This window comes from Oryx dammah, unplaced genomic scaffold (assembly GCF_014754425.2).
Source record: "Oryx dammah isolate SB20612 unplaced genomic scaffold, SCBI_Odam_1.1 HiC_scaffold_2, whole genome shotgun sequence".
NCBI classification, from domain to species: Eukaryota; Metazoa; Chordata; class Mammalia; order Artiodactyla; family Bovidae; genus Oryx; species Oryx dammah.
Window position 1 is genome coordinate 186,225,889 of NW_024070186.1, and position 27,285 is coordinate 186,253,173.

The 27,285-nt window shown below is 44.4% G+C and overlaps 1 protein-coding gene across 1 annotated transcript in view; it reads right to left on the minus strand.

Moving 5' to 3' along the window:
* GALNT17 (polypeptide N-acetylgalactosaminyltransferase 17) overlaps positions 1 to 27,285 on the minus strand; it is a 439,450-nt gene that overhangs the window by 215,304 nt on the left and 196,861 nt on the right. Inside the window, exon 3 of the mRNA XM_040260662.1 lies at positions 3,962 to 4,128. Within this exon, the coding sequence (XP_040116596.1) occupies positions 3,962 to 4,128 (167 nt within the window). The remainder of the gene's footprint in view (positions 1 to 3,961; positions 4,129 to 27,285) is intronic.

A 27,285-nucleotide genomic window follows, 5' to 3' on the forward strand; every position in this document is an offset into this window, starting at 1 on the left:
TTCCCACCTGAGCTGGTCTTTACTGGCCTGAGAAAGAACCATTCTACCCCTCATTAAAATGATGGTTGCAGAAACTTTTTTTTAATAAAAAGGGATATTTCTGCTTCACAGTTCAGAGAAGGAAAACAAGAAAAAGATTAACTTGTTTTTATTATAGGAGCCTCATGTAAAACATGCATGAAAAAAAGAGGTGAGAACATGGGTAAATGAGCAGTTGCTTCTGGTTAGTCTCTTTTGTATTTGTTTTTGTCCAATTATATGCACTTTTTGATAGATTCAAATGTCCCTACAAAGAGCGTGCATTACTTTTCAGATCAGGGAAAAAAATTGGTAAGGCTTGAAAAAATGTTTTAATCAAATTCAGACAGAAGGTAAGCAGGGATAACAATATTAATGTTAGACAAACAATATTCATGCAGGGGGAAAAAAAGCATGTTTTTAAGATAAAGGGAGCATTACATAATGGTAACAACCACTGCTAATAGTGAAGCCAGGCAGATACAAATCTATAGTTGCCAAAGAAACTGACAACAAGATATAGAAATCAAATGCTATTAAGAACACAGGAAGGAGTGGATATTGCAGGAGGAGATTTTAAAACACCATTATCAAAAAGACGTAAGAAAATAAACTCACAGTCTAGCTAAATACACAAAATTGATGTCTGGCAGGAATTCATTTTAATGATTACAGTGTGTGTGGGGGGGAGGTTTTCAAGTGTGTATAGAACATTTACAAAATCTGTTAATACTAGTCACAAAGAAAAAAAAAGTTAAATTCCTCTTCCTGATAAAGAGAAGGCTCGTTTAGCCTGGAGAAAAATATAGATGCTAAACCTGGGACAGAAAAGAGGGAAACTCTATTAATGTAGTCCATTCTGGGTTGCCTAGGTAGCCCAGGGGACAGGGGCAGATGAACGAGAATTAGCTTTAGGATCAGACTGAAACAAATACCTCTTCCCCACTTTTTCTCACCCACTACACATCTTCATTTTGACCTGAAGTATGAACCACTGAAATGGCACTTAACCCAGTGGGTTTCAAAGTGTGGTCCCTACACCAGTAGCATCAGGAAGCTTGTGAAAAATGTAAATTCTTAGACCCACCGCAGATCTCATGATGCAGAACTTCTTCCAAGTCAGGGTTCCAGGAGGTGCTGATGTGAAAGCATCTGATGCTAAAGGTGTATCAATACCCCAGCTCCCTCGCCCTTGAGTAGACGGCCTCTTGAGGGGTGGGTGTTAACTCTAGCTTTGCCTTCCCTTCTTTGTCTTACTTCCCTACTCCTCTGATGACGCACTTTACCTCCCAAAGAAAATACTGCACTCAAATCTTAGTTTCAGGGGCTGTTCTGGGGGAACCCACACTAAGACATCTACCGGAGACCCCTGTTCTCTCAGAGCTCATGTTCTGGTTGACACTAGTTTATCCTTCCACGTCTTCCTCGCAGGCTGAGTCTGCCGAGATCTCCCCTTGGGGAAGGAGCCCCACTGGTAGTGTCCTCTCCCCAATTCAGTCTAGAACCTACTGTCTGCTTTCTTCTCTGGGTCTTCCAGCTCTGCTCTGCACCACCTCTGGTCACTTCACTAGCCCCTAACACCCCTTTTCCAGCCCTGTTCAGCTTCATTGCTTACTGTCCAGCTGAGCTGTAAATGGAAGAACAAATCTGACTCCATGTTAGATCTGTTCCTTTTACTTTAACCTTTGTGCTCTGTTGCCTGTCATGCTTAGCCAGGCTGGCTCTGTACCTTTTGTAAAAGAATGTTGCCTATAGCCTGAAACATATAAGACAGCCTATTTTCAAGACTCTAACCTTTAAGGGTATAAGATTTTTCCATTCATCCAGAGATAAAAGTTGCAGAACAGAAAATAACATTAGTCTCCTTGGAGGTTTACAGAAACATCCTGACCTGGCCTAGTGGACAGCTGCAAGAACAAAGGATTCCAACACCAAGAAGTTGGTAACGACTAACATGGTGCCTCCCTCCCCTGCCTTTAAAAGTGCTTTGCTGAAATGTTACCAGGAGTTTGGGGCTTTTAAGCATGAACCACCTGTCTCCTTGCATAGCCCTGTCTGCTCCAAACTCCAGTGTTTCTGTTGGTTTGACCTCACTGTGTGTCGGGCACACGAACTTTTGTTCAGTAACAGGGTCAGACTCACAGAGGGTTGGCTACCAGCCAGGCCCTGTGAAACCAGACCCTGCCCAGCTGTGCAGGACACAGTGACCTCACATGCTGTGTGCTACAGGAAGTACAGGGAGCTGAGGCAGCACAGAGCAAGTGTCTCAGGATGCCAACAAAGGAATCTCCCATGAAGCGACAGATAGGGGACACCTGGGGAGTAAGGGGGACTAGCCAGCAAATGGAGCAGAAGTATGAGCCAGGATTCCTTGCAGAGAGTTGGTAAGTACGTCTGAAGCCAGAGGTCTGCAGATGCAAGCTGAGAGGCTGCAGAGAAAGCCAGTGGAGCCACGACTTACGAGGCTTCAGGGAACTGAAAGAACCGCCTTCTCCCAAGAAGACTCTCAAGGTCAGTTTTAGAAGAAAATAGATCATGAAATGGCCAGAGAAAAAGGGAGAAAAATAAGGAAATGAAAAATCCAGCAAATGACTCATTAGCCCTCAAACTCTGGAGGCCCAGAAGATGGTGATGCCCTGAGGGTGCATTACTGGGTCCAGACCTAATCAAACCCTTCCCTGGTAACAGTCAACAGGTTCAGAAGGTGCAAGGGGACTTCAACTCCTGGGCTGATGAAATGTGATAGACTCCTCAGAGCTCCTGAAGATAATCAGGATCCTAACAGGATCCATGACACCGTCCGGCCTGTACTTCACCCTCTCCTGACCCAGGAGCACAGGGTAATCTTCTACTGAGCACAACGAAAGCAAGGAGTTCAGTTTGCCCCTAATCCTTCCATCTCTCAGAAGATAAACCTCCCTGGCCTGAAGCATGCACACTGGCTGCCTTCCTGTGGGGTCCTCAGCTTGTGTGGGTTTCTCCCTGCAGTGAGTTTTGTAGGCTGAGAGGCAAAACAAAGGCCCAGTTAGCCAAAGCAAGCACTCTACAACCACCTTGACACCAGACCTCCATCTCCACGGACTTCAAAGGCATTTTGTTATTGCTCTCCAACATTTGCTTGTTTTCTATTTTTTAACTGAGCCATTATTCCTAGCAGAACTGAACGCTAAAAGATCTGCAAACATGGTGCACTTCTACCGACAGTCATTTTGGGCACAGTGGCACAGAAGGAAATTCTGACATATGAGAAACAGTTCCCATCACAGGACAGAACTTTCCTTTTTCTTCTGCCTCTCAGAAAAGGACAAGGGAGATGGGGTGGGGGGACTGCAGAGGAATTCAGCTCTTCCATGTCATCTACTTTAGGTAATACGAGGAGGGGAATTTGTCTAGACCCATAACCAGTTATTCATTCTTAAGAGCCCCAGAGCAGTGGTCCCTAACCATTTTGGCAGAAGGGATGGATTTCGTGGGAGACAATTTTTCCGTTGAGATGGGGATGGTTTCCAGATGATTCTCATAAGGGGAATGCAACCTATATCCCTCGCCTGTGCAATTCACAGTAGGGCTGGTACTACTATGAGAATCTAATGCTGCCGCTGATCTGACAGGAGATAGAACTCATGCAGTAATGTGAGCGATGGGGAGTGGTTGTAAATACAGATGAAGCTTTGCTCATGTGCTGGTCTGTGACTCACCTCCTGCTGTGCAGACTGGGGGGGCGGGGAGACCCCTGCCCTAGAGGACTCAAGTAATGAACTAGCATTTGCTTGAATTAATTCCCCCCAAACAGCCCTCATTCCACAGCTATGCCCCAGAGACAGGAGACAAAGACACCTGGGCTCAGGATGGAATGAAATAGGGGCACATCCCCTCGCTGACATTGTGCATTGTGTCCTTGCATCTTCTCAAAAAATGGCACGCAGGCTGGCAGCCCCCATACCTTCGTCACTGTTGTCATCCACTAGGATGATTTCCTTCAGCAGGTGGGTCGGCGTGTGGTTGACTGCGCTGTGAACTGAGCGCAGGATCACCGACAGGGCCTCGTTCACGAAGATAAATATGATGGATATCTGGGGCAGCTCCTTGGAGTACTTCAGCTCCTTACACCTGAAGGAAGAGAGCAGGGAAGAGCAGAGTCAGTGGAAGGAGAAAGGCAGAGGCATTGTGGCTGCACGCAGTAAGGATGCCAGCTGGATCCTGGTACATGTTCTCCCAGGCCGAGAATCGTTGGTTCCCTCTTGGCCTCTCTTGGCTAAGAACTGAGAAAAAAACCCTAAGGTGGAGACAGTTAAGAAAACCAGCTTCACGTCTCCCAAATTTACCACCCCATAGAAAGCATGAGGCTGGAGGCCATACCCAGACATGTACCACCTGGTCTCATTTCAGTATACACATACCCACCTACTCTGAGTATTCTTACCTGGAGAATCCTATGGACAGAGGAGCCTGGCGGGCTACAGTCCATGGGGTTGCAATGAGTTGGACGTGACTGATGGATGCACACGCACACCACCATCAGTTCTTATCCAGAGGTGGCTGGGAAATGATGTATAAACACCCCCAGCTGCCTCAGCCCTTGAGCTGGCTGACTCTGAGCGGTGGGTTTTACAGGGGCCCCTAGAGTTTTTCCCCCTGTGGGATTACTCTCCATCACCCACAACTCTCATAACACCGTCTTCTTCCCCTTAGTGGTGCTCTTTCCCCTGCCCAAATAAACTAATGTGTCTCAAGTCTTTGTTTCACAGTCGGTTTGTGGGAGAACCCAAACTAAGGCATCTCTCAGACTTACTAAGTACCCAGCACTATACAGGAGACCTCTACTCTCATGGAGCTTACACCCTGGGAAGAGACATGAAACATACGTGAAATTAATAAAAATCTATCCACTATGACTGTCCTGCCTGACACACCCTAACTCTTCTTGCAAGCGTTCCTAGAATCTGCCTGGGGTTCAGAAATGGCATCTAAAAGGTCCTCCCTCCTAACATCCAGCAACTTCCCCATCTCTGAAGACAGGGCTTCAAGGGTGCACTAAGTCACTTCCGCCGTGTCCAACTCTTTTGTGACCTTATGGACTATAGCCTGCCAGGCTCCTCTGTCCATGGGATTCTGCAGGCAAGAATACTAGAGTGGGTTGCCATGGCCTCCTCCAGGAAATCTTCCTGATCCAGGGAGTGAACCTGCATCTTTTATGTCTCCCACATTGGCAGATGGTTTCTTTACCACTAGCACCAGCTGGGAAGCCCTGGGGTTCAAGAGAAGAATGTTCTTCATCCAGGCTGGACTCAGGGGTGTAGAGCTTGGGCCCCCCTGGAGGCACCTGTTGATGTAAGAGATGACTGGTACCCTGGGATCCGGCTCTGCATGGCTCAATGATGGAAGCACCAGTGCTCTCTCCCTGGAGCGCTGGGGAATTTGGTTTTATGTCTAGTTTGAGCCACTTTGAAATACCAAGTGGAAACAGAGCAGAATGGAAGACAGAGCTAGTGCATTTCAACCGCATCCTCTTCCTCCACGCGTGAGACTGTACAATGTATGAGACAATGTGTTCCAAAGCAAAACAAAGAGGACAAGATGAAGGGATGGAATGAGAGGGAAGCAGCACCGGAGAGGGAGCAGGAAATACAGCTGCTTTCTATGCTGAACAGCTTGGGATGTGTCGGGCCAGATTAATCATGCAGGCGATTTTCAGAAGAAAATAAAGTTTTGTTACAAAGTACATTTGTGTCTCCTGGAGGAGACTGTCCAGGGATCCATTGATCACGCAGCCTCATTTTTACCATGACGCTGTAAATTCACTTCTGGGGGCTGCCAAGGAGATTAGAATGGTTATTGACAGGCTCGTGGGCTGTTGGCAGGAATCATCCCATTTACTGTGCGCTGATCCGGGGGAGGGGGCACATCCCAGAAGGCCCCTCGGAGCCCCTGTGATGTGGCCGGCAGCCATCCTGAGCTGGCAGGCTGGCAGCTGCTCCCTCCCAGGCTGTTCCTCACCATACACGCGAGCACCCCCACCGTACACACCCACCTACTCTGAGCATGCACTCCCGGGCCTGGTTTCTTTGGGCTTTTGTTTTTAACAGATTCTGGCCCTGGAAATGAAGAAGCAAAGAGGCCAGATGGCATTGTACCAGCAGCAGCATCTTCTCTGGCTACAGGCAATGGGATCAGGCTGCCACCGAGGCTGAGTTGTGGGTTAAGCCTCTCGGCTGGAACAGGCAATTCCCTCTGCTGAGCAGGAACGGGGACCCCGATCTTGCCCCTTCATGGTCAAGGTGGCCATTCAGTAAATTGTGGGGGCATCTCAGCAGTAAAAAGCTCTCTGCCACATGCTGAACCTGTCCCCCTGGCCACACGGCTCACGCTTCTTCATGTCTGAAACTGTCCACGTTATCCTCACTGTAATTAGCTCTGGGTGCCTGGCTAAGGTCCTTCTAAGGATTAGGTGAGCTCAGGCTTTGAGAGCCCTGGGAAAATGCAATGTACCCACCAATGGAAAGACCAGCCTGCCTGAGAGAGCGGACAGACAGATGGATGGATGGATGGATGGATGGATGGATGGATGGATGGATGGACAGATAGGTAGGCAGATAGGTAGACAAATAGCTATCTTATTCATTCTATTTCTCGGGAGGATCCTCATTGATACACTGCCCTGTGGTGGTTTGGAAAAAAAAGTTTACACCAAATTGAGGTGTCATGTCTCATTAGAACCCTGTCTTTCCAATCTCTCCTTCCTGTCACAGCCTCAGACACCACCTCAGCACAGAAAGGGAGCCTCTGGCCCATGATGAGAGATGACCAGAAGGACTCCCCTCGTGGGGCAGTGGAATTATCTCAGAACTCCCAAGGCCTCTCACTGTCCTGAGCCGCTGCACCAACGCTGTCTCCACCTCCAACAGCCACAACCTCCTTGTCTTCCAGCTCCCCCCACCATGTGTCCCCCAAGCACCCACTCTTTTTCCTCGATGAGACCGCCCAGGCCTGGACCACTCGGTTGTCACTCAGTGTATCAGCTCTGCTCGCGCTCTTGCTCAGCTAAAATCTACGCACCTCCCTTTACCCCTGCCTTCATCCTCCACTCACTTCCCTGGCTTGCTTTCTCACCACCCCGGAAGAACCCCAGCTGCAAACCAATTGTTCATCTGACTTTCCTCCCCTTTGCACACACAGGAGTGGAGGAAGCAGGCCCACCACGGCAGTGGTGACAAGATACATCCAAGGTCCCCAGTCCCCCAGAGCCCTGGTCGCTGCCCTGCACCCTTCAAGGCAGGTCAGAACTCTCAATTCCCTGATCCCCATCCCATCCCTACTTCCCACTTTCTCCCCTTCCCTCCAGGCAATCTCCCTCTTGCAGGTCCCTCCTACCCCACAGAGGGAATCGAGGCCACCAGCAGGAATTTCCAAGTGCAGTCTCAGGCCTGTAACAGCAGCAGCGTTCCTGGGCAGCCTGATAGAAATGCACATTTTTGAACAGCTACTGTAGAGCACAGTGAACTCTGCTCAACCTTACGGGGCAGCCTGGATGGGAGGAAGGTTTGGGGGGAGAACAGATACTTGTGTATGTATGGTTGAATCTCTTCGCTGTCCACCTGAAACTATTACCACATTGTTAATCAGCTATATCCCAGTACAAAATAAAAAGTTAAAGAAAGAAAGAAGCACACATTTTTGGCCCACCTAGAACCACTGGCTCAGAGATCCTGACCAAGTTCTGCAAGTGGTTTCTGCACACCACGTGGAAATGTGAGAAGCACTTCCCTGGTTCCCCTAACCACCTACAAACCTATCAACCTCTGAACTCAGCCTTGAAGGAAACAGGCTCAGGAGGTCAGAGGTAACCCCCTCATCCACGCTGTGGATTCTCCAGCCTCCTCCCCTCCAAACGCCCGGCTTCACCCATTACTCTCTCCTCTAGCTTCACTCTCCCTTCACTGACTTCTTCCTCTCAAAAAAGGGACCCAAGTCTTTCCCATTTTCATCCATAAACTCCCTTGCCCCACTGCCTTAATCCCCATCGTCTGCCCTCTTCGGCTCTCTCCTTTATCTGTCATTCATCCCCCATCCCACCATTATTTACCTCCTAGGTATCCTATTCTGCTAAAACTGCTCTTGTTAATTTCCAGTGACAGCTAGGTGGCCAGAGTCAATGGAGATTTCCCAACTTCACCCCAGCTGGCGATCCTCTCTGTTTAACACGGTTGCCTCTCCCCTTCCAGAAACAGTATTTACCCTTGGATCCTGGCACCCTTGCCATTTTCATCCCCATCTCTGCTTTTTCTTCCATTGGAGGATCTGCCCTGGCCACTTGTTCATTTTAAAGGTTGCTCTTTTCTGCTAATACTCCAAATTCTAAAATTCCTAAAGGCTGCATCTTCCACTCTCTGCTATTCTCACTTGACCAACCCTTCCTGGGTGACCTCATCCCAGCCTATGACTCCAACCCTGATGCCATCAACTTCCAAATCCACATCTCTAGATGCTTCAAGCTTCTGTTTCCCACTGGGTTTCTCCACTTGGATGTCTCATCAGCACCCCAAATACAGCCTTCCTAAAACTGACACCTGCTCTCTCTGTACCTCCCTGTCTTCATTGAGAGGTACCACTCTTTGTCTTTGGGAGTCAAGTCAAAATCATGACACATTCAACATGTCCAACTGGTCAAGTCCTAAAGATTCTGCCATCTTTGGGATCTCTTTATGATGCTCCCCTCCACCCCTATTTCTACTTCCGCTCCTCTGTCCATCATCAGTGTCTCCTGAATGATACTCAAGGCCACCTAACTGGTCCCCAGCCTCCAGCTTGTCTATCTGCACCTCAAGCCCATTCTATCCACCCCACTAGCAGAATGATCTAAGATGCTAATGAAATCCTACTACTCATATTTCCACTATCTCTTTGGCTCTCTGTAGCTTTTGGAATTAGCTTCAAACGTCTTTGCAAGACATCTAAGTTCAGACCCCCAGCTCACCTCTCCAACTTCATCTCCTCCCTGGGAAGATTAATATTTGTACTTCCCAGAACCAGAAATGCTGCCTCTCAGTTCGGATACCTTTCTCTCTGCCTAAAGTGCCCTTCCTCCTGCCTAACCTGCCCTCCTCCCTCAGCCCAGCTCCAGGCAGCTCTCCCAGACTCCCAGCAGCATGTCAGGCCCCTCTCCTTGGTCCCTTTCTCTCCCTCTGCCCCCTGTCATCCAGTCACTCTTCATCTCTGTCCTCCCCCATTGCAGGGGGGCCAGGGGGTCTTCTTCAGGGGATCTTCTTCCTTTTCTGTTTGCCCAGAGCCCAGCAAAATAGTTGGTAGATAAACGGTTAGTGAATGAACAGATAAAAACCCTCCTGCCTTCCCAATATATTCCCTCCACTCCTCTTATGATCAAAGGTATCATTTATCTCCTCTTGCAATTAGAACATTGGTGATGGCACCTCCACACTTAAAAAGGATAGGATCCTGAACACAGCTTCCTACTGTCTCCCTTGATTGACTAATCTGAGCTCAAATTCTGAAGGCTGCTGGGGTCAAGTGCATTAACCAGGCCCAAATTCTCTTTTCTTCTTCCCTCCTCATCAGGCCCTGCCCATACTCCTAGGAAAGAGGGATATCATTTTTAGTAACAGCAAACCTTGCAAAACAAGATATGGGGCTGAATAAATAAGATGTATGAGGCCCCTCTTTTGGATCTCTCATTATTAGGGAAAATGCACACTTTGCTGAGTGGCTTAATTTTCTCTGTTTGAGGTCAATTCATCCAGGAAGGAGCAGCACATCTCATTAACTTACTTCCCACACAGAGCAGTCTCCGAGACGAACTGCCCACTTCAGCATTTGAGTCTGCATGCACCCTGCCTATCAACTGTATCGGGGCAATTTTCATGAATCAAGACTCAGCCTGTTCCAAGCACGGCAAGGGTTCTCACCTCGGGGTCCAGGGAGCCCCAGGAAAAGCTCCAGAAATTAGATACAGGATGTTGTGGGTGAAGGGGGATTTGTTTTTTCTGGGCCCCACTGGCTTCCCACAGGAGCACAATGGGAGGGGAAGAACCCAGGCCACAGAGCAGAGAGGACCATTGTGAGTTGCAGCCCCCGCCCTGGTCAAGACCAGTGCCAGACCCACACCGTTTGCAAGCACCATGGGGTCAACAAAGCTCTATGCCTCCCCTGCCAGCCTGGTTTCTACAAATATTTATTTTGGACTATTCCCCAAAGCACTTCTGATTTTTGGACTGAATACCTACTGACTCCGTGGCTTCCTGGGAAGTCTCTTTCTCTGAGTTGTAAAGAGTTGCTTTTCCAAGGGCAAGGCAATCATCTTTAGCCAGAAAATTCTTGAGACTCAGCACTGCAACAACTATGCCAGTTTCAAGCAGACTAGAATCCCAACATGGATAAAAAACAAACCAACCAACAACAACAACAACAAAAATACCAACCCTACTTGTCTCTAACTTCCAAAGTTTTCTTTTTTAAGTCAAAAGGGTTTATTCACCATTTTTAGCCTCAGTTCCAATCACAGTCCCCTGTGCTGTGCAGGCAGTACCGCCCTCCCTAAAACGGAAGGGGAATCACACATATGGGGCCGGGGCAGGGGCACCATTCAGATTCCCTGCTTGCTGGATGCCTCTGCTTGGGTATGATGTAGCTTCTTGTGCTGTCTTCAGCTGAAGAGAACAGAAAAAGAAAAGAAAATCCCTCAAGTTCAGTTAAGCAATGGCTCAGGAGGAGAATTTCTAAAAACAGTTAAGGGTAAATTCATGCAGACAGTTTCAGGCCACAGCTAAGGAAGCCCCTAAGACACAGGAAATGCTGCCTAAGCCATTCATACCTAGTATTTATCCTATAACCTTTCTAAGCGGAGTGGAATGAGAGGGGACCACCCCAAGTGCTGCAGGAGGGACATAAATACTTTGCAAAATACTCAGATCAGAAATAATCAACAGCGGTGTTCCAAAGCCCAGCAGATCTAAAATTTGGTCAAAAAAGATTCTGCATAGAAACTGAGGGCCATACAGTGCTCTGTTCTCAGTCAGCCCCCTCCCTCTCATGCCCAGCCCCTCACACAAAGTGCCAGTCTCATTGTAAAGGCTGTCACCCTGTCATTTTAGCATAGCAACGAGAAGCATATTACCAAACTAGCTATTTTTCCATTTTTCCTTTTAATTGTTCAGGCCAAATTGGCCAGTCAAGCCCATCTTTCTACTGACACTAACCCTGAAAACACTTCTGTTTACTCATGCATCTGGGCCATCCCTCTTGTCCTTGGCATTACTGTTACTCCCCTTCCTCCCCACCATTTGTAAAATCCAAGTATAGGTGATTTACAATGTTACACTAGTTGCAGGTGCACAGCCAAGCGATTCAGTTATGTATCTATTCTTTTTCCGATTCTTTTCCATTTTAGGCTATTATAAGATACTGAATACAGTTTCCTGTGCTGTAAGGCGGTCCCTGTTGTTTATCTACTTTATATATAGGAGATGTAAGAGATGTGAGTTCAGTCCCTGGGTCAGGAAGAAGAAGGAGGAGGAGGAGGAAGAGGAAACGGCAACTCACTCCAGTATTCTTGCCTGAGAAAATCCATGGACAGAGGAGCCTGGAGGGCTACAGTCCATTGGGTTGCAAGAGTCAGACATGACGGAGCACACATGTATATACACATAGTGGTGTGTATCTGTTCATCCCAAATTCCTAACTGTGTTACTGTTGTTACTTTTATCATTGTTACTTCCACCCATAAAGTCTTCCTAAAGGATGAGCCCTCCTTGTTCTGAGTCAAATCCAACACATCAGCCCCTCCAGTCTCAGCTTAGCCCTAATTCAGCCGTGCCCATCTTTGCTGTTGATGTTGTTCAGTCACTCAGTCATGTCCAACTCTTTACAACCCCATGGACTGCAGCACACCAGGCTTCCCTGTCCTTCACTATCTCCCGGAGTTTGCTCAAACCCATGTCCACTGAGTTGATGATGCCATCCAACCATCTCATTTTCTGTTCTCCCCTTCTCCTCTTGCCTTCAGTCTCTCCCAGCATCAGGGTCTTTTCCAAATGAGTCAGCTCTTTGCATAAGGTGGCCAAAGTATTGGAGCTTCAGCTTTAGCATCAGTCCTTCCAATGAAGATTCAGAGTTGATGTCCTTTAGGATTGACTGGTATGATCTCCTTGCTGTCCAAAGGACTCTTGAGACTCTTCTCCAGAAACAAAGTTAGAAAGCATAAATTCTTCAGCGCTCAGCCTTCTTTATGGTCCAACTCTCACATTCATCCATGACTACTGGAAAAACTATAACTTTGACAATTTGCACCTTTGTCAGCAAAGTGATTTCTGCTTTTTAATACGTTGTCTAGGTCTGTCATAGCTTTTCTTCCAAGGACCAAGCATCTTTTAATTTCATGGCTTCAGTCATTGACCTCAGTGATTTTGGAGCCCAAGGAAATAAAGTCTGTCACAGTTTCCATTTTTTCCCCATCTATTTGCCACGAAGTGATGGGACCGGATGACAGGAGCTTTTCTGCATGTCGAGGTCCCTGTCTTAATGGACAGAAAATGCCTTCTCCCTCTCTGAACCACTAAAGCAGCTTAGCAGATCCCGTTTCTACTGTGGGCAGAATGTATGAATGCCCCCAATTCTTTACCTCTCAGGGTAGTCAGGTGCTTTGCCACTTAATTCTGAAGTTGTTCTCACCACCCATTGAGTCTGACCTCAGCCCCATGACCTGTTCCAACTAGCAGGACAAGGGGAAGTGCTCGTGCCAGCTCCAAGAATGACCCTCAAGAGAGTCTTATGCCCTTGGCCATCACCTAGGAAGCACCAGGCTGGCCCTCGTCCCAGATGAGAACAGAAGCTGGGTGCTAAGTGACAAACAGCACCGGACACACAGTTTTGCGTGTGTGAGCCCAGCCAATGCAGCTGCTCACCGCGTCAAGCACTTTACAGAGTATACATCATCTTGTCACTTTTCCCATTGAGTCAGTCATATAGGTATTCCCATTTTGCTTGTGGGAAAACTGAGGTTCAGAGTCACAGGCCGAAAGACAAGTGAGTGGTAGACAGAGTGAGGCTTTCAACCCAGATCCACCTGACTGCAAAGCCCCTTGTTTCAGCCTTTGAGAAGAGAAATGACTTATCAAGGAGTGCTGGGGTGGAGGAATTTTAATGGCATCTGTTTCTTCTATATTTCGTGCAGTCTCCATTGTCCACACCAAACATGTATTACTTTTATAACTTAAACACTATGAATGTTACTTTTTGAAAGCTTCCTATGAAAATCATTATAGCACTTGACATGTAACTTCAATACTAACTTGAAAGAATAAACAGATAAGAATAAATAACAAAACTGCTGAGGGGGAAAGGGTATTTAGGAAACCCTGAGACAAATATGATGCTAAAATCCAATATAAAGCTAATATAATTTAATCAATAACAAGTTGACCGACAAGTGAAACTTAAAGACCAGAAACAAACCTGATCTTAGAGGATTTATGCCAAGAACATACCACAGACCAAAGGGTAGGGAAAGAATCATTCAAAAAAATGTGTTAGGACTACTCCCTCTCTATTGAGTAAAATTGTAAGGGTTCCCCCTCTAAATAGGCTTCCAGGTGGTGCTAATGGTAAAAATCTGCTTGCCAACGCAGGAGACATAAGAGACACTGGTTTGATCCCTGGGTCGGGAAGATCCCCTGGAGTGGGAAATGGCAACCTACTTCAGTATTCTTGCCTGAAAAATTCGATGAACAGAGGAGCCCATTAGGCTACAGTCCATGGAGTCACAAAGAATCAGACATGACTGAATGAACGGGCACACACACTCCTCTAAACACACTGAAGAATAAACATTAGATAGATAAAACAGTTAAATTGAGAACTCAAAATATAAGGAAAGCAAAAAAAAAAAAAAAAGAAAAGAAAATGAACGTCCATATAAGCTCTGGTTGAAGGAGCAACAGTTTGACAACAGTTGCAAACCTGATTATCAAAAATGATAAAATTAAGACGAGAGCAAATTGCAAAACAAAATTTACAGCAATTACAAAAGAATAAAAGATAATGAAAACCCAAAGCACATAATTAGGTAAACAAACAAAAAACATGAACGTGCAATTTAGAGAACAAAAGAAACAAATAAACATGAGAGGAGGTGGACCCTCAAGAGTAATAAGAGAAATTAAAATTAAAACAATAATGAGATGTCATTTTGCCTCTGGGTGGTGAAATTATCAATAATTTTTTCTGGCTTCTTTATACATTTTCTGTTCTTATTTTTTTAGAGTGAGCAAGTATAGCACAGAAAAACACATCAATTTAGATTAACGCATGATGGCAGGACCATATTGCAAAATTAAAGGGAACAGCAAAGCTTGGCTATATTCTTGGATTTTTTTCATGAGTGTGACATCAATTGGCTTAAACAATCGACACCCCCATGCCATCCCACAGCTTGCCCTCTGAGACCACAATTGGAAATAGAATTCTGAGTCAAAAACAAAATCACAGCTATTCTCTTTTCAAAGGCAGGTGTGGGAGCAAGATGACATGGTCTGATCTCCAAATTATTCATTCTAGACAACAAGCATAGCTGCCACTGAAATAGACCTCCAATTTCTTCTCTATCCAGAAGCTATTTCTTAATGGCCTTGTATAATAAACATGAAGTCAATCACTCACAGACCTGCCTCTGTTAGACAACATGTGGCTTTGAAAAGGCATGAGAAACTTAAACATCAAATGGCTGTCACTTGATAAAAACCCAGTTAGCTCCAACCATATGCCAATTTCTTAAGGTTATGGGAACTGCCGTTTACAAGTAGAATAAATGCTCCACAAGGAATAGAAACCCAAGCTTTGCATTATATAAGGAAACTGAGCCATCCAACTGAGGTTTCCAAGCCTCCAGTCTCACCTGTTAATAACCATTTATAAAACAGTCTAATACCGTGGATGACCAATTTTTAACCCGAGGATGTACGTCTGCTCTGGAGTAAAACGGCCTGAAAAGAAACTTCAGTTCTCTTTAAATCTCAAATCCATTGGTTTCTCAAAATCCTGTAGAATTCCTCCTGCCACTTGTACCATCTCTCAGACATGCGCAAATAACACATGCTTGCTAAGTAACTTCAGTCGTGTCCAACTCTGCAACCCTATAGACGCCAGGCTCCTCTGTCCATGGGATTCTCCAGGCAAGAATACTGGAGCAGGTTGCCCTGCCCTCCTCCAGGGGATCTCTGTGACCCAGGGATCGAACCTGCATCTCCTGAATTGGCAGGCGGATTCTTTACCTGCTAAGCCACTGGGGAACCTGTGTGTAAATAGTTCTTAAAAACCTGAGTACTACTATAACATTGTGAACATTAATTTGAATGTTGTTACAAGTTAGAAAAACTGCATTAAAAGGTTTTTGCCTTATTCCCCCCAAAATAAGAATCTATAATCATAGATTGTAGAGGAAACGGAGTCCCCTCCAGGGTACCTCCTTTGCCTGTTTGAAGTTGCCACATCAGATCCCTGTAGAAGCAGCCCAGCTGGCTGAGGATGGTGACTTTATTTCATTCCAAACATTTTTTTATTTTGCCCCACTAGCAAGATCCAGGAGAGAGAAAGCTCCTAGAAAACTAAGCAGTACAAATACACCTCAATGCTTATGACAGATGGAAGGCAAAGCCTATCCCGTGATTTAACATGGATCGTATACTCACCCAAAAAGCCTGCTCCTTTATTTTTAACACACCAAAGGACAAGTGTGTCTGTATCACCAGGAAACATTAGCTTAACTGTGACATTTGCTCACACTGAACATCAATTATGGCCCAGCAACGTGTTGAAGATAGAGAAATTTTTTTAGACCTCCCTAGCTCCCTAAAGCTCATAGCTCCGTAAGGCAAAAAGATAGGCAAATCGTAATTATGATTACGGGATGATAAATGTCACAAGGGAGGTCTCTTCAGGATGCTCTGGGAGTTCAGTTCTGCCTGCAAGGAGATAGATGGGAGCCCACCCAGGAAAGGGTTCGCAGAGGAGATAAAATTTGATCTGGACCATGAAGCATGAAGAGGTAATTTCCAGGTGAGGGCCTGTGAAGAGAGAGAGAAGACTAAGGCAGAAACTCTTGAAGCAAAATGACATGAGTAGCGTGTGCAAAAACAGAGGAGAGAAAATGTATAGTGCACTGACAGGAAATAGAAACAGGTGTTTCAGAGGGTGACGGCAGTGAGGAAAAGAAAACAGCAATCAACCACGTATCCTGAAGGCAGTTTATAAAATTCAGACCTGGGGACTTCTCTGGCAGTCCAGTGGTTGAGGCTTTACCTTCCAATGCAGGGGGTGCAGGTTCAACCCCTGGTTGGGGAATCAATATTCCACATGCCTCCAGGCCAAAAAAATCTTTAAGAAAAAAATAACAAAAATAAAGTAAAAGAAGATAAAATTCAGACGCGATCTGGGAGCAGTGGGAAGCCAGGATATCAAGGACTGTTGAGCAGGGAAATGACACAACAACATACGCTGCTGCTGTTGCGTTGCTAAGTCATGTCTGACTCTTTGTGACCCCATCGACTGCAGCATGCCAGGCTCCCCTGTCCATCAGTATCTCCAAGTCCAACAAGGCTACTGGCACCAGTTTTCAACTGCATTTGCTCACTTTGTGTCTCTGTGTCACATTTTGGTCATTCTCACAACACTCCAAACTTTTTCACTATTATTATACTTGTTATGATGATCTGTGATCAGTGATTTTTGATGTTAACTGTTGCAAGAAGGTTACCTACTGCTCGTTGAAGGCTCAGATGGTGACTGACATTTGTATTACAGCAATAAAGTAGTTTTAATTAAGGTACGTCCATTTTTTAGACATAATGCCTGAATAGACTACAGTATACTGTAAGTATAGTTTTTCTATGGACTGGGAAACCAAAAAGTTGTGTGACTCGATTTTTTGCATTATTGATTTTATTTGCAGGGGTCTGGAGCAGAACCCACAATATCTCCAAGGTCTATGCAGAGTCCTGGAAGAGATGAGAGATCCACTGAATCAAGATGTTTCCTTCCAGAAGACTGGGAGTGGAAGGAAAGGAAGGAGCAGGGAAGCAGGTTTAAAAAGAAGAATCTTGGGAGTTCCATGGCCGTCCAGTGGTTACGACTCTTGCCTTCCAATGCAGGTTCGATCCATGGTTGGGGAACTAAGATCCCACATGCTGCCTGGCACAGCTAAATAAATAAATAAAATAAAAGAGGAATTTTCATTCAGCATTCAGCCCCAGGCAATGAGTCCCTCTGGTCCTGTGCACCTACACCCTTGAAGAACGTTGTTCCTCCTTTTGCCAGGAGGCCTGACTATGGGCAGAAAGCATGCTAAGGTCTAGCAGGCAAAGTAATGACTTATTTTCCAAATCAATGTCTGCACATCCAACTCTTTTCCTCCTAAGACACTTTATGCCCTGATTCTGCATCTGTGTGGGTATTTAAAAATTGCTATAATGAGTAATTACACATGAGTTCTAATGAAAAAAAAAAGTAGCAAACTGTCTGTACATTGGTCCCAAGGAATATTTATAGGAATGCCACCACTGGGCAAAATGGTGTTCCACTGGGAATTCCCCCCTACATAAACATCTCACTGAAGCAGGGCTGACTTAGGCTTCAGTGGGCTATTGATGGAGGCCACCAAGTCCTGTGAGGTTTAGGGCTGAAGCAAGAGACTTCATCAAGACAGAGTTGGCAAAGGAAAAAAACAACTGTATAGGAGCACAAAGGTCCAAAATGCCAGGAATTGAGATGGCAGATCACCAAATCTGAGGAGTTAAGAGATCAGTATATTGAGCCAAAAGTTTGCATCCAGTGTTCACAATAGGAAGCTCAATGCCTGGACCAGCCAGTATATGAGAGGGGGCTGACAGCCTGGCTCGAAAGGTCAAGACTAAGGAAGACCCCAGGCCCAGGGAAGCCACCTCTCAGTAGTCTCGTCTGTCCTGATACATATGAAGCCTTCCTGAAGCAGGGGGCTTGCTCCAAAGACTCGTCTTCCTTATCTGACTTCCTCTTGATGTTCAGTTGCTCAGTCATGTCCAACTCTTTGTGACCCCACGGACTGCAGCACACCAGGCTTCCCCGTCCTCCACTATCTCCCAGAATTGGCTCAAACTCACGTCCATTGAGTTGATGATGTTATTCAACCATGTCATCCTCTGTCACCCACTTCTCCTCCTGCCTCTAATTTTTCCCAGCATCAGGGTCCTTTCCAATGAGTCAGCTCTTCCCATCAGTTGGCCAAAGTATTGGTGCTTCAGCTTCAGCAGCAGACCTTCCAATGAATATTCAGGATAGATTTCCTTTAGGATTGACTGGTTTGATCTCCTTGCTGTCCAGGGGACTCTCAACAGTCTTCCCCAGCAGCACAATTCAAAAGCATCAATTCTTCAGCACTTAGCCATCTTTATGATCCAGCTCTCACAGCAATACATGACTACTGGAAAAACCATAGCTTTGACTACATGGACCTTTGTCGGCAAAGTGATGTGTCTGCTTTTTACTATGCTCTCTAGATTGGTCATAGCTTTTCTTCCAAGGAGCAAGCGTCTTTTAATTTTGTGGCTGCACTCACCCTCCACAGAGACTTTGGCGCCCAAGAAAATAAAACCTGTCACTGTTTCCACTTTTTCTCCCCTCTCTCTGCCATGAAGTGATGGGACCAGATGCCATAAATATTGGTTCTTGGGTAAATTAACAATGTTAGAGATGGAAGCATCTGGTTTAAGGGCAAGTGTTCACAGCTGGAGGAAAGTGTGTCCAGGGTGGCTGGGACCAGCCAGCATCACACAGGCAGGGCACACTCTCTGAGTCGGGACCTGAGTTGCCCTTTCAATGGCTATGAACTGGCCATGCTTTCTTCAGAATCCATTGAGAAGGCTGTCACTGCAAAAGAGTTGGGTGGAGCATTTCCTCTAAAAATATACATAAACTGATTTGTTTTCTTGAGACACCTTTGCCAAGAGAAATGCCACTGAATCAGCATCTTGGCCAGAAAGGAAAGCCACGTGTGCTGGACTCCCTGAGGCTGATGCACCAGCTCCCAGGAGGCAAAATGGGATCAGTGAATTTCTTTGTTCATCTTGATATTTGCAGGAAGCAAACGAACCAAGCACTCTGCAAATCGCCGGCTTTAATCTTCAGAATTACTTATCCTGCCATTTAGGAGAGTTTTGTTTTCTGGGGAGATGTGCACACAGCGGGCGGCAAACATTCTAATTGCTGTTAAGTACATTTGGTGTAATATGTTGGGGAAACGGAGTCGTTGAATTGGTTAAGCATGAACACACACGCTTACGGGCAGAACGGGAGTTTGCACACAGACACGCTCACCAGAAGTGTTTCAGTCACGGAGGCAACATCTCATACAGGCAAAGAGGCTGCCTCTTCTGTGCACAGCACTAGAATGCAGTTCGATCTCAAACAAATGGCCAGACAAACTGTTCACCCTTTCCTGTTCCTCTCTGCCCATTCTGAGTTCATCTGCAGTCAAGATGCAATGCTATTTATAACATATATTGTTTGTGCTGTAGTCAAAAGGATTTGCAACCTGCAGCCAGAGATATTCAATCTACCCAACTGAAGTAAAGGCTCAATGGAAACTCAAAGTCAAGGCGATTTCATTCTGCCAAGTATTACAGTCACACACGCCCACTTCCCGTACTAGATTAAAAACCCCTTGCAGTTAGGGAGCATGTCTTGTTCATTTCTTCATTCTTCAAGCTCTCAGCTCTGTGTCTACCTCATCGTAACAATGCAATCACGGTTTGTTAAACTGAATTCTTCCCAAGAATTACAGTGAGAAAGAACAGAAAGTGTTAGTTGCTCAGTTGTGTCCGACTCTTTGTGACCCTATGGACACAGGCTCCTCTGTCCATGGAATTCTCCAGGCAAGAATACTCCATTCCCTTCTCCAGGAGATCTTCCAGACCCAGAGACTGATTCCGGGTCTCCTGCATTGCGGGCAGATTCTTTACCATTTGAGCCAACAGGGAACAGAAAAGAGCATGAAAAGGGGAAGGGAACTTTGAGGCCATTTGAGGACTTGGAAAAATGGTGTTAGTGGGTTTTAAGTGCTGAAACTTGCCATGAGAGGCACACTGATGAAGCTTGCAGACTCCCAAACCACAGCGAAAATGCAAAACTCAATTTTTTTTAATGCTAATCCAATCCCGGGTTGATTTCCATTTATATCACTGAAACCATTTGAGGTCTTCCAGTCAAGTGTGAAATAATTCATTTAGCCCTTGGTGCATAAGAAGAACTTTTTAAAAAATCTGACAAGTTGTCACTAAGTAAATAATTTATCCATAATGGAGAAAAAGGCACAGTGCGGTTACCTGACTATTCGGATTAATAGGGAGTCACTAGCTAAATCACACACAGAGCCAAGTTGGAAAACACTGAAGGTTTAGGTTGCCCCATATAAAACTGCCATTTCTGGCTGAAACTGGCAATTTCACATTGCTCGACCAAATACAATGAAAACCCACACAATTCTGAAGATTAAATCGACTAAACACAGCTTGATATATTTGCTGTTTTATAAGGACTCTTACTGAACTCCTTTGTTTAAAAATTATTTCATCTGATCATCCAGATATTAAGATGACCAGTCTAGATGATCTCTACCTTCATGACTCATGAATAAAAGGAAGAAATGTGACTTCCAGTTCAGATGACTCACTGAAGCAGGAACCTAGAAGGAAGAACCAGTTTGTGACAGAAAAGTCATTTTCCAAGTTCCCAGGAGCACGGCTGTGAAGCATCATTTATAACTCTAAATACAGCAGGCAGACGAGACATAGGAAATTGGCCTGATCTGTTTATAATGACAGATGCTGAAAATGCTTTTTTTTTTTTAACTCTCAGACATTGGATTGCCATTTGTTCCTCTTAATAAAAAGCTGTAAAGCACATATATGGAGAGATTATTTTAAACTTAAAGTACAACAACATGAATCAGTTATGTGTTGTTGTTCAGTCGCCCAGTCCTGTCCGACTCTTTGTGACCACATGGACTGTAGCACGCCAGGCCTCTGTCCCTCACCATCTCCAGGAGTTTGCCCAAGTTCATTTTCATTGCATTGGTGATGCCTCCAGCTGTCTCCTCCTCTGATGCCCTCTTCTCCTTCTGCCCTCAATCTTTCCCAGCATCAGGGACTTTTCTAATGAGTCATCTGTTTGCATCAGATGACCAAAATACTGGAGGGCTTCAGCTTCAGCATCAGTCCTTCCAGGGAATATTCAGGGTCGATCTCCCTTAAGATTGACTGGTCCGATCTCCTTGCTGTCCAAGGGACTTTCAGGAGTCTTCTCTAGCGCCACAGTTTGAAGGCATTAGTTTCTGATGTTCTGCCTTCTTTATGGTCCAGCTCTCACAATTGTACATGACCACTGGGAAGACCATAGCATTGACTATACAGACCTTTGTCGGCAGAGTAACGTCTCTGCTTTTCAGCATACTGTCTAGGTTTGTCATCACTTTCCTGCCAAGAAGCAACTGTCTGCTGATTTCATGGCTGCAACTGCCGTCTGCAGTGATTTTGGAGACCAAGAAGAGGAACTCTGTGACTACTTCCACCTTTTCCCATTCTATTTGCCATGCAGTAATGGGGCCAGGTGCCATGATCTCAGTTTTTTAATATTTAGTCTTAAGCTGGCTCTTATACATGCCTTCCCACTTGAGCCTCCCTTCCCCACCCATCCCACCCATCCAGGTCACCACAGAGCACTGACCTGAGCTCCCTGTGCTATAGAGCAGCTTCCCAATAGCTATCTAGTTTACACATGGTAGTGTATATATGTCAATCCCAATTTCCCAATTCATCCCACCCTCCCTTTTCCTTCCAAATCTACAAGTCTGTTCTCACTGTCTGCAACTCTATTCGGGCACCTCAATTACCATTTTTGTAGATTCCATATATGTGACTTAATATATTTGTTTTTCTCTTTCTGATTTACCAAGCATCCAATGGCTATAATTCACATCAAGAAGCAAAAGATCCTGATAAAAGTCATTGGTGGCAATAAGTTCTTGTTGAATGAATGTATAAATGAACAACACAAAGGGACACCTAAATACTGTGTGAGTTACCCAAAGTCCCCCAAATTTCTGTGTGCAGTGTTGTGGCCAATAGCAGTCATTGCTGTATCTGACTTTATATTTTTTATCATCTGTATCGGTAACTCTGAAACTTCAGAGATAATGAGAACCCTCTGAGGTATTATTTGAAATACATATTTCTGAGCCCTGGTTCCAGAGATTCTAGTTTAGTCAATACAGGGTACTGACTAGGAATTAAGCCCAGGAATCTGTAGTTCAACAAGAGCCTCAAGGGATTTTGATGCCGCTGTTCCACTGATGTAGGTAAATATCCCATCAGTATAAATCTTGAATCTAATATCTACAAACAATAAAAAAAAACTAGCATAACATAAAAAAGTAATAAATGATGGCTTAAAAGACAAATGGGCTTCCCAGGTGGTGCTAGTGGTAAAGAACCCACCTGCCAGTGTAGAAGACATAGAGACATGGGTTCGATCCCTGGGTCAGGAAGATCCCCTGGAGGAGGGCATGACAACCCACTCCATTATTCTTGCCTGGAGAATCCCCATGGACAGAGGAGCTTGGCAGGCTATGGCCCATAAAATTATAGTATTACTACAAGACAGAGAACCCCCTAAGCTTCAAATTATCTTTGAGTAAAAAAAATAAGAAAGCAGGGGTGGTTATCCTGATATATCACAGAAAGTAAAATTCAAACCAAAAGTATTAAATGCAACAAATTAAATATGACAAAGGTCATTTTTAAATGCTAAAGGCCACAATTCACAGTGAAGATATAACAGGTTTTCATATTTATGCACCAAAAAATATAGCAACAATCTTTATGTATCAGTCAAGTAGACACAAAAGACAGAGGGCAGAACCCATAATAATAGTAGATATTAATCCTCCACTCTTAGTATAAGCAAATCAAAGAGACAATGAGTAAAAATATAGATTTAAGTAACATAATCAATAAGATAGAACTTACAGATATTCAAACTTTACTCTCAGAAAATAGACAATAAACCTTCTTTCCAACTTCAGGGAAAGAGTTATAAAAAACAGTCCCAAAGGAAACATCAGTGTTTCACAGAATGGAAGTATTATAAACAGCACTCTGATCAAAATGCAATAAAATTTAAAATTATTAATAATTTTTTAAAGTCATCCACCTGGAAACTTGAGACCAAGTTTCCAGTAAACAAATCTTAAGGCCAAAGTTAAATGCAAACCAAAATTCTTACATTTCTAAAGTAATGACAATGAAAATACCACATAGAAAAATCAGGAGGACACTTTCAAGCAATAAGAAGAATATTCAAAGCCTTATAAACTTTTAGCAGTAAAAATACTTGAACTTCCTTACCAGTTCAGAAAGCTAGGAAAAGAACAACAAAGTTAACCAAAAGGAATACAAGGGAAAAAGTAAAACTATAAAAGCAGAAGTCAATGAGTGAGAGAAAAGAAAACTCAAAAATTCAATCAATTAATCACAATTCTGGCTTTTAGAAAGTAATTATCAAAATAAGACAACTTTTAGCTAATTTATAAATTTTCTTATGAAACAAGAAAAAAGAGAAATAACCATTGAAACAAGAATTTTTTTTTTTTAAAGTGAGACTAATTTGCAGATGTCTGCAAATAAATTTGAAAACCTAGATGAAATGGAGAACTTCCTAGGGAAAGGTAGTTTGCCAAAGTTGACTCTGTTAGAGACAGAAAACCTTAACAGACCTATTGCCCCAGAAGAAACAGAGAAAATCATCAAGAAATTACTGCATTAAAAACCATCAGGACCAGATGGTTTCACAAGTGAATTCTACCCAACTTTCAAAGACTCTACAGTCCTAATGCTCCAAAAACTGTTTCACAGCATTGAAAAGGAAAGAAAACTTCTTAATTCTTCTTGTAATTTTTAATATCTAAATCTCTTAAGGACAGTACAAAAAGAGAGAATTATAAATATCACTGCAAAATTTTAGGTAATAAGCTAATGAATATTACATTAAGAAAACCTACATTATGACCTAGGAGAATTTTTCTAGGTATGCAAATTTGGTTCAATATTAGGAAATCCAGTAGTCTAATAGATATGAGGAGAAAAAAAATCTATGATTATTTGTTTAGACAGTGAAAGTACTTTAAAAATCTTCAAAAATTCGACTCTCTTAATAAAAACAAAAGAAATGATGGATATTCTTAACATGGTAAACTACTATATCAGTTATAAAGCCAGTATTTTAATGAGAATATACAAGAGGCGCTTGTATTAAGGTCTAATAATGTCAGGAATAAGGCATGGGTGCCACTTTGCTCTTCTAATTCAACATTCTACTAGAAGAATCAGGAAATATAATCAACTACCAGGTAGACATCACCTATAACCAAATGATCAACATTAACACCCCCAAGAATGAGACAAATAGATCCTATGTGCATTCTCATAAGATGCACTAAGATAAACACATCACTTTTGTAGCAATCCTGCACAACAGCATAGCCTGAATCTAATTCCAAAGAAACAGATGAATCCAAATGGAGAGACATTTTTCAAAATGGACTGCAGTCTTCAAAATTGTCACCGTCATGAAAGATAATGAAATACTGCAGGACCATTTCAAAGCAAAAAAAAATCCTGAAAAATGAAGGTAATACCTGATCTAGGACTTTCTTCTTCTATAAAGGACCTTACTGAGCCAATGAAATCAGAATAAGATCTACAGATAGTAGATACTATAATATTATCATATCGTACCGTGGTTATGTAAGAAAATGCCCTTGTTCTTAGGATGCTGTGCCATGCTGTGAGTAGTTACTCAGTTGTGTCTGACTCTTTGAGTGGACTGTAGCCTGCCAGGCTCTTCTGTCCATGGGGATTCTCCAGGCAAGAATACTGGAGTGGGTTGCCATGCCCTCCTCCAGGGGATCATCCCAAACCCAGGGATCGAACCCAGGTGTCTCCAGCATTGGGGGTGGATTCTTTTACCGTCTGAGCCAAAAGGGAAGCCCAAGAATACTGCAGTGGGTAGCCTATCCCTTCTCCAGGGGAACTTCCCAACCCAGGAATCGAACCGGGGTTTCCTGCCCTGCAGGCTTCTTTACCAGCTGAGCTACCTGGAAAGCCCTTGTTCTTAGGATATGCACACTATTTAGAGGGAAAAGGGCAACATGTCTGGAACTTATTCTTAAACGCTTCAGGAAAAAAGTACATGCACAGGGCTTCCCTGATAGCTCAGCTGGTAAAGAATCCCCCTGCAATGCAGGAGACCCCGGTTCAATTCCAGGTCAGGGAGATCTGCTGGAGAAGGGACAGGCTACCCACTTCAGTGGCCACTACTCCACGATCCAGATCTTCCCTGTAACTCAGAAGGTAAAAAATGTGCTTGCAATACAGGAGACCCGGGTTCGATCCCTGAGTCAGGAAGGTCCTCTGGAGAAGGGAATGGCAACCCACTCCAGTATTCTTGCCTGGAGAATTCCAGGAATGGACAGTGGAACCTGGCAGGCTACAGCCCATGGGGTCACAAAGCGTCAGACACAAGTGAGCGACTTTCACTTTCTTAGAGAGCTAAAGGCTGCAAAATGTTCACGTTTGTGGAATTGGGGTAAAGGACATGTAGAAGCTTTTTGTACTATCCTTGCAACATTTTTGTAAGTGTGAAGTTATATAAAAATGAAACTTTTAAAATAATAATGATCATAAAAACAACCTCCTCTGATTCCCAAAGCCCTCAGGTGCAACCCACTACTCTTCTCCCCTTCACAATAAAATCCGTCAAGACTAGTTATTTGCTCTCTCCACTTCCTCCCTCCCATTCCTTCCTTCAGTTCAGTTCAGGTCAGTCACTCAGTCGTATCCGACTCTTTGCAACCCCATGAATCACAGCACACCAGACCTCCCTGTCCATCACCAACTCCCGGAATTCACCCAAACTCATGTGCATCGAGTCGGTGATGCCATCAAACCATCTCGTCCTCTGTCGTCCCCTTCTCCTCCTGCCCCCAATCCCTCCCAGCATCAGGGTCTTTTCGAAGGAGTCAACTCTTCGCATGAGGTGGCCAAAGTATTGGAGTTTCAGCCTCAGCATCAGTCCTTTCAATGAACACCTAGGACTGGTCTCCTTTAGGATGGACTGATTGGATCTCCTTGCAGTCCAAGGGATTCTCAAGAGTCTTCTCCAGTGCCACAGTTCAAAAGCATCAATCCTTTGGCACTCAGCTTTCTTCACAGTCCAGCTCTCACATCCATACATGACCACTGGAAAAACCAGAAAGCCTTGACTAGATGGACCTTTGTTGGCAAAGTAATATCTCTGCTTTATAATATGCTATCTAGGTTGGTCATAACTTTCCTTCCAAGGAGTAAGCATCTTTTAATTTCATGGCTGCAATCACGATCTGCAGTGATTTTGGAGCCCCCCAAAATAGTCTGACACTGGTATCCACTGTTTCCCCATCTATTTGCCATGAAGTGATGGGACCGGATGCCATGATCTTAGTTTTCTGAATGTTGAGCTTTAAGCCAACTTTTTCACTCTCCTCTTTCACTTTCATCAAGAGGCTTTTTAGCTCCTCTTCACTTTCTGCCATCAGGGTGGGGTCATCTGCATATCTGAGATTATTGATATTTCTCCCGGCAATCTTGATTCCAGCTTGTGTTTCTTCCAGTCCAGCGTTTCTCATGATGTACTCTGCATATAAGTTAAATAAGCAGGGTGATAATATACAGCCTTGACATACTCTTTTTCCTATTTGGAACCAGTCTGTTGTTCCATGTCCAGTTCTAACTGTTGCTTCCTGACCTGCATATCGGTTTCTCAAGAGGCAGGTCAAGTGGTCTGGTATTCCCATCTCTTTCAGAATTTTCCACAGTTTATTGTGATCCACACAGTCAAAGGCTTTGGCATAGTCAATAAAGCAGAAATAGATGTGTTTCTGGAACTCTCTTGCTTTTTCCATGATCCAGCAGATGTTGGCAATTTGATCTCTGGTTCCTCTGCCTTTTCTAAAACCAGCTTGAACATCAGGAAGTTCATGGTTCACGTATTGCTAAAGCCTGGCTTGGAGAATTTTGAGCATTACTTTACTAGCATGTGAGATGAGTGCAACTGTGCAGTAGTTTGAGCATTCTTTGGCATTGCCTTTCTTTGGAACTGGAATGAAAACTGACCTTTTCCAGTCCTGTGGCCACTGCT